The following is a 7,942-nucleotide window of genomic DNA, read 5'->3' on the forward strand; positions in this document are numbered from 1 at the left end:
AGATTGACATCTATCTTTAATGCCAGGGAAGATTTGGTAGCATGGTATCTTAGATGGTGGGTGCATGTTGCTATGACACCACTGTATGCCACTACTATGGGGGAAAAAGTTGTGCAGACTCCATAACACACACACTCTGATACAAAGGAATTTCTTCTGAGAGTCAGGCTACAAAAGGGTGGAGGGGCTTGCAAAAAGAAGTAACAGCAGAAGTGGTAATGATTTGAAAGGAAGTAGTGATAAGGGGTAATAGTACACTAGAAAATACATGATCCTCTCATAAAAATAAAAGTAAATATAGAAAAAATAATACATGTTGCTTATGGCACAAACATCATGGATATATAATATAGTTCCTAATAAAAATATATATTGATATTTAAGATACAATATAATGATCTTAATGGGCAACATCCATTTTGTTATGCCTTAAAATAAACTGTTTTGCTATTAATAGTGAAATGCAATATGTTAATTTCAAAGTATAATTTCATCTTAAAAGCTGGGCTATTAAACTACTTATAAGAAAGAAGTGTTCAAATATTTATTATAAGAAAAACTTACCACTGAAAAAGAACATAGGAAAACATGAAAGTAATTCGCCTGTCTAAATTTTAGGAAATAATATAATTTTAAAAGTAATTTAACTGCTTAATAAAAGACATTGGAGCCTCAACATATATTGTGTCGTGTTTCAGAAAAACATGAAAACCCAAATATCTTATTCAATTTCTAACCTACAAGGACACAATAAAATATAAAAATACAGTTAATATACATCAACAATATATTTCACTCTTACATCAACTTACTGAAAATAACTAACCTAATTCCATTTATTATCAAGTGAGATGTCAACAGACAAAGAAAAATACATCTAATAAAAAGACTGTGTACATTTAAAGGCAGTAGCATTTACTAATGAAATTGTTTAGTGGTCACTTAATATAGCAGGTAATATTGCTTCAAAAAAATCTGTGTTAAAGAGATAACGCTTGTTATGCCCTTTCACATAAATATGTATTACGGAAATAACTCTTTATATATATCAGTTTGCACAAGTGAAATACTTAATAAAACATATAGTATCAGTGTAAGCTGATACTAGACAAGTGCACTTTCCTTTTGTTTTCCAGCAGAGTGCCAGCTTGATGCACATTTAAAACTAGATATTTCAAACTGATAGTGAATGTCTAGATGGGATTACATTAAAAAGAGTTTGCATTTTAGGCTCAAATGACTATTAATAAAATCATGACGAAAAATGAACATATATTATTAACAAAACATACTTATTAAAAGGCATTTGTACCAAGTTGCCAATCCAGTCATAATCCTAAAATAAAACAGTTAAGCAACATATTTAAATACTTAATGGAAACAAAATCACCACAAAATAAATCACTTTAAAAAAATACTACCGCTGAATCACCAAATAAGTATTAAGAAGTTCAAGTTTGCTTCACAATATCAGATGTATTATAAGAAATATAGATTATGTTAAGGGACTGAAGAACTGTGGAAAAAACTCTCTCACACACACACACACACACACACACACACACACACACACACACACACACACACACACACACACACCCACACACAGACACCACAGACGTGTGTGTGTGTGTGTGTGTGTGTGTGTGTGTGTGTGTGTGTGTGTGTGTGTGTGTGTGTGTGTATAATCAGTGTACATTCCTAATATCAAAAAAGTATTTGAAGTAATACAAGTGTATCTCTTTGGAAAAATGCCACCAGAAAGGGAAAAAAGGGAATAAGAAAAGCACACTTAGAAATGACTTACAGTGTAACAATCACAATATTAAAAAAGGATATTTCACAATACCAAATCTCTCTTTCTAGTATCAGAAACATTTCAACCAACTGCTTAAAACAGAAAAAGAGCATAGTGAAAAGTTGACTACAAGTTCTTCACTTAATAACTCATTGTATACAATGACATAGACATCACTTTTCCTTATCGCTTATTACTGAAGATGCTGTTACTAAAAGCAGTGCAGTATTTTAATCAAATTTCTAGTTAACGTAATAATTTTGAAAACAATTAATAGAGATTAATGGTAATGAAAACCTCTATAATGTAAATGTCAGCCTAATGCATACCACTCCAGTAATAAACAGCTTTCAGCAAGGAATATTATTTATAGGTGGATACTGGAATTTGGTTTGTAACAGTGAAGATGTGTCTGGGGAGCCTAGAAGGGAAATATAACAAAGGAAGAAAGATTTTTGAAGAAATTTATGAAAATGTTTGGCATAGAAGATGGGAATTCAGTACTAGGAATTCATAGTGAATTTATGCATTATTCTCCAAGTTACAAAAACTGGGCTAGGCTAGACAGAATTTATATCTCACAGGAACATGCATCTTTAATTGAAGGTCTTCAAACCCACCCATAACTATTTCAGATCATGCACCAATAATAACCAAAATAGAAGAAAAATTTCAAATAGTTTGTTTTGTTCAGTCTACAGTATGCTAATTCAATGAGGTGAGAATGTCACAAAACTAGATATCTCATGTGGAATATGAAGTTCTTATTAATACCTGGTGTTTTTTCTTCTACTTCAAAAAGGAGATATTGTGAAAGTTTTTTTTTTTTTCCTGAGTAATTCTTTTTCCCTTTGTCAGCATGAAATAAAGCAACAACATCTTGGGAATTCAGCATTTTAAAATATAATAGTTCAAGTGTCTGAAATGTAACAGAACTTTAAAGTGAAACTCATGAGCCATTTCAACTGAAATTGTTCTTTAGGCTTGCAATTGATGAACAGCTCAGAAAATATTTCCTGGGGAATCTCAAAATATTACAGACAAGCACCTCTGACAAGTCTTTGAGCAGAAAATTATTTTTACTGTTGAATGTTTCTAAATATGCATTTTCTTTTACAAGGATTGCAGGTTTTAATTTCAGCTTGTACATAAGTTTAATTTCTGTTTATATGAAAATCCATTGATGAAATTCTGCATATCTTATTAATACCTGGTGTTTTTTCTTCTACTTCAAAAAGGAGATATTGTGAAAGTTTTTTTTTTCCTGAGTAATTCTTTTTCCCTTTGTCAGCATGAAATAAAGCAACAACATCTTGGGAATTCAGCATTTTAAAATATAATAGTTCAAGTGTCTGAAATGTAACAGAACTTTAAAGTGAAACTCATGAGCCATTTCTACTGAAATTGTTCTTTAGGCTTGCAATTGATGAACAGCTCACAAATTATTTCCTGGGGAATTTCAAAATATTACAGACAAGCACCTCTGACAAGTCTTTGAGCAGAAAATAATTTTTACTGTTGAATGTTTCTAAATATGCATTTTCTTTTACAAGGATTGTGGGTTTTAATTTCAGCTTGTACATAAGTTTAATTTCTGTTTATATGAAAATCCATTGATGAAATTCTGCATACACTTTAATCTATCCATTCTGCTGAATATGCAACAGAAAATTTTAAGTCAGCATGTTAATTCAACAATTTCATTAATACTTCTTCGTTAGGAAAGAGAGCTTTCTTTAGGACACTCAAGAATAATGGCAGGTCCCATTTTTTTGGCCTGTCCATATACAAACAAACCATTCATACCTGATGTTGTAACTGCTCCACAGAATACAAGTTCTAGAGCCTGAATGTCAGTACAGGAAGAAGAGTACTAAGACCTCTCCCCAAACCCGGTGTTGCAGTTTAGAAAGTCATTCAGCTGGAACAAGTAGGAAGACTATATGCTCAAAATGAAAATTATCTACACGTTTTGTTGTATTACTTTACCAAAAATTTACTTTACATCAAATATTTTCTTAACGTGCATGTCCTTACTTTATCACAGTAAAAAAATGATATTTAGATAGGAATGTCTGAGCAGCAGTTGAAGTAACTTGTTTTGTTGTTAGTGAGGAGACAAGTACACAGAACTTTATAAGAAACCTTAATCTTGCTGTTATGTGATGTGTTCACAGGAGGGAAACCAACTACCACTACACCCAGCATATCACATTAGGTAAACCACCTCAGAATGGCTTTTTCTTACTCAAAGCAGTTACTGGCAGAGTAAATGTAATGTCTTGTAAAGGGTAGGAAGTGTCCTATAACTTCTATGGTGAGTTTCCTGTTTTTCTGAGGACTAAAGCTGGTATTTATATATTTACGCATGTGTCCTTTGTGAGCAGTGGATGGATGCTCTCTTGCATCTAATTTATAATTAATAGAATTTGTTAACTATCCCTGACTCAAGACCAAGTTCTGCGATGTTACATTACATATTATTATTGTTTTTCACTTGTTATTTCACCTTTAGCCACCACTATCTCCCTTGTATCACCTAAATATTTATCCATATTAAAACATTGGTGCAAACCACATCTTTTGATGCCATCAATAGTAATAACTGCTGTTGTGTTGTCCTGCTAGTTTCACAGAAGCTGACACAAAGGGCTTATTCTTTGCAGCTAAGTCATACCTAGTACAGAAAGAGACTTGCAATGCAAGCACCAGCCCACAATTCTTTTTTCTTGTGAGTAATGTGATGCATACACTTTTCTAGCCACTTGCCATAGATAGGCTGTAAAAATAAATCAGTGATTCTGTTTCAGTTAAGTTAAATGTGCATGCATGTTTTTATAACACTCAGTACTTACACATTGCATATATGTGCAGAATATGATAATGTTAATGAATTTCCTATCCATTTATCACACTGTGTGACTTGAATTTTAAGATGCATGTCAAAGACTTTATCCAAGATTAATATACAGGCTTTTTCCTAGCATCTACAAAGTTGGAAAAATAAGTAGATGAAAATGGAATAATATAAATGGTTTATCTGGTAATAATGCATAAATAACATATATTTTTTGCATTCCTAGCTCTGCATCGGTAAACTCATAAAAATATAATTTAATATCATGTTATGAATCACTTAGAATGGAAAATACTTCATACAGTTTATTAGAACACTATACCTAATAAAGCATGCTTTACACTGGCACATTTCAATAACCATATCTGCCTGTTAAGTCAAGTTATGAATGGAAAATAAGTGCATAATGCCTCATTTCATAGATGTAGACTTCTCTGTCTGGAAGTTCCAACCTTAAATATGCTCCTTGACTTCAAAGAAACATTGGCAATCTCGGTTATCAAAATCAAAATTCCATTCCTGAAGGCAAAATTGGGAAGAAGAAGGATTATGTTTACTTGCTTGGATAATGGATTATCGTGCCTTCAGCGATTACTGATATGCAGACAAATTGTTGGGTTTCAGGTACTGTTTACATTTTCTGTTGCTGATGACATCTGTGATAAGTACAAAAAATAATTATTTCACAAATGCCAACATATAAAATTTAGATGAAATGAATTAGTTAAATGCCCATGTCTTCGATGAGGTCTGGTAGCAATCAAAAATATGTAAAGACGTGAGCAAACTAATGCAGTTTAATAATTGAAAACTTTGTAAAGCTTTGCAGTAAAGAATGTCTTCTGGACTAGGATAGAAAAAAAATTAATTTTTAATACAAATGACTGGAGTGTAAGAAATGTATTTAAATGCATATTCTAAAAATAAGAATTGTTATGCTTATTATAGTAGTTTATAACTTTTAGCGTGAATGAATATTTGGAACTGCAGCTCTTGTAGTATTCTTGGAGCTGGTAATTAATGTAGATGTTTTCAAACTGATTAAAATGTGTTTTTAAGAGAATGAAAAAATTCTTACAAGAAAGTTTGCTCAAAATACTGTGTGTACATTTGAATGCATATTAAGAAGTAAGTTTCTCCAGATTTTATTAAACATATTTCTTTTAACAACTAAATAGGTACTATCCATCACTAGTAGTATAGGCTTAGCATTTACATCATAACTTTTGTCTTATACTTTATCTATTAAAAATGTAACTTCAGGAAGTGATCATTTAGATAGATAGAAAGATAGATAGATAGATAGATAGATAGATAGATAGATAGATAGATAGATAGATAGATAGATAGATACATTTTCATTTGTCATAATTGAACACTTCTAAGAATATCATCTTTTTTTAATTGTTCTGTAAAAACTCTCTCTGATTTCCTTTGTTTTCAAACAGTAAATTATAGGATTCACCATTGGTGGTAATATATTTTGCAGTACAGCTCCTAAAATTCGAATATCTACAGGAAAACCAGATATTTTGTAAGAAACAAAAACAAACACAGCAACAAATATGAATATGGATATAACAAGTAGGTGACTTGCACAAGTAGAAAATGCTTTAGAGTGGCCTTCAGATGTTGTAATTTTTAACAATGTCATTATGATTTTTGTGTAGGAAAGAACAATAAAGAACATTGGAATTAGAAGCACTAACAAAGCAAGTGTCAAACTGATGAGTGCGTGGAAACTGACATCAGCACAAGCCAATCTGAAAACTGCAGCGTAATCACAAAAACAGTGATATATTTTGTATGGTCCACAGAAGGGTAACTTAAGAGCAAAGTAAATTGGAACCACTGGGGACATCATTCCCACAATCCAACAGCTGATGGACAGTTGTATAGCTTTTCTGCTGGTCATAATAGAAGAATAGTGAAGAGGCTTACATATTGCGTAGTATCTGTCATATGCCATAATCATAAGGGTAAATGACTCAGCTGTGCCCAAACCCAGATACAGAAATGTTTGTAGAAAACAAGCACTGAAGGCAACAAATCGATTATTGAATACAAAATGTGATAGCATAGATGGTACAGTAACAGAAGGGATACAGATGTCTAAGACAGCCAAGTTACATATAAGGATATACATTGGTACATGGAGCATGTAATCAGAGAGCACTATCATAATAAAGAGCAAGTTTCCAAGTAATGCAATAATATATGCCACAAAAAACACAGCAAATAGGATTGTCTGGGATTGCCCCTCCTGAAGGTTAGGAAAACAGACAATAAAAAATTCTGTAATTTGTAGACTTGTCTGATTTTGGTCTGCCATACTGCAGTGGGTCTTCTTGTTTTGCACCTGCAGACAAAATAGCTGAGTTAGAAAAATAAGTGTAGTATTCATTTTGCACTGGTATATTTTTTGTTAAACTACTTACATAAGAATAGCAGCAGATAATTCACAATTATATGATAAAATGTTGACATTATTATCTAAAAAATTGCATTCTCTTTCCCACATGTAACTCAGGAATGATTTGAGAAAATGTTGAATGTATCTGAAGGGGTCTCCCTTCGAATGGTCGACATTTCACAATGTCGACATACATATGGCCGAGACCATATGATCGACATCTGAAATGTCAACCATGGGAAATCGGCATCTCCCTACAGTGTGGAATGGAAAGATTTCCACTTTGGCACTGTAGTGCAATCTCGGAGTTGGTATATTTAAGTTCTGTGGGGTGCGGGGGTGGAGCTCCCCACAGGGTGTGCAGGGGGGCAAGGCCCCCCTGCTAGCAGCATTAAGGTAATTTTGTTTTTGTTTTTTATGTTGTACTTGTATGGTCGACATTTCAAATGTCACAATATGAATTTTGACATTGTGAAATGTCGACCATATCAAGTAGACCCATCTGAAGACATACTTGTTTTTTTTGGGGGGTTTTTTAGAAATAGATTTTTATATTTATTTTTGTAATTCTTTACTGCTTTCCTTCCTTCCTTACATATTTTGAAACATGTCAAAACAGTTTGAAAGCTTGATTCTATGCAACAAGTTAAAAAAGATAGTAAAATGCATTAACTTAAATCATTAGTGTTTATACTACACATAAAAAATACAAGGTAACATAGTTCACACTTAAGCGTGTCACTTTTAAGAATTCATTAAGTTGCATGCAAAGTCTTTCGCCAGAAAACGGTGAAAGTGAAGTTTAACTACGCAGTTTATATCACCTGAAATCTGCTGTCAGACTAGCAAGCTCAAAATCTTCCAGCAGATGTGA

At 32.5% G+C, this 7,942-nt stretch overlaps 1 protein-coding gene across 1 annotated transcript; it reads right to left on the reverse strand.

Moving 5' to 3' along the window:
* Positions 1-6,045: 6,045 nt before the first annotated feature.
* LOC122802269 (olfactory receptor 6N2-like) lies at positions 6,046-6,987 on the reverse strand. The gene has a single exon (XM_044071920.1). It carries the CDS (start codon positions 6,985-6,987, stop codon positions 6,046-6,048), a length of 942 nt encoding a protein of 313 aa, XP_043927855.1.
* Between the last annotated feature and the right edge of the window lie 955 nt (positions 6,988-7,942).

This window comes from Protopterus annectens, chromosome 5.part0 (assembly GCF_019279795.1).
Source record: "Protopterus annectens isolate FY-2018-M chromosome 5.part0, PAN1.0, whole genome shotgun sequence".
Lineage (NCBI taxonomy): Eukaryota > Metazoa > Chordata > Ceratodontiformes > Protopteridae > Protopterus > Protopterus annectens.

Coding starts and splice junctions, on each gene's coding strand:
- LOC122802269 (XM_044071920.1), bottom strand. CDS start 6,987: ATGGCAGACCAAAATCAGACAAGTCTACAAATTACAGAATTTTTTATT.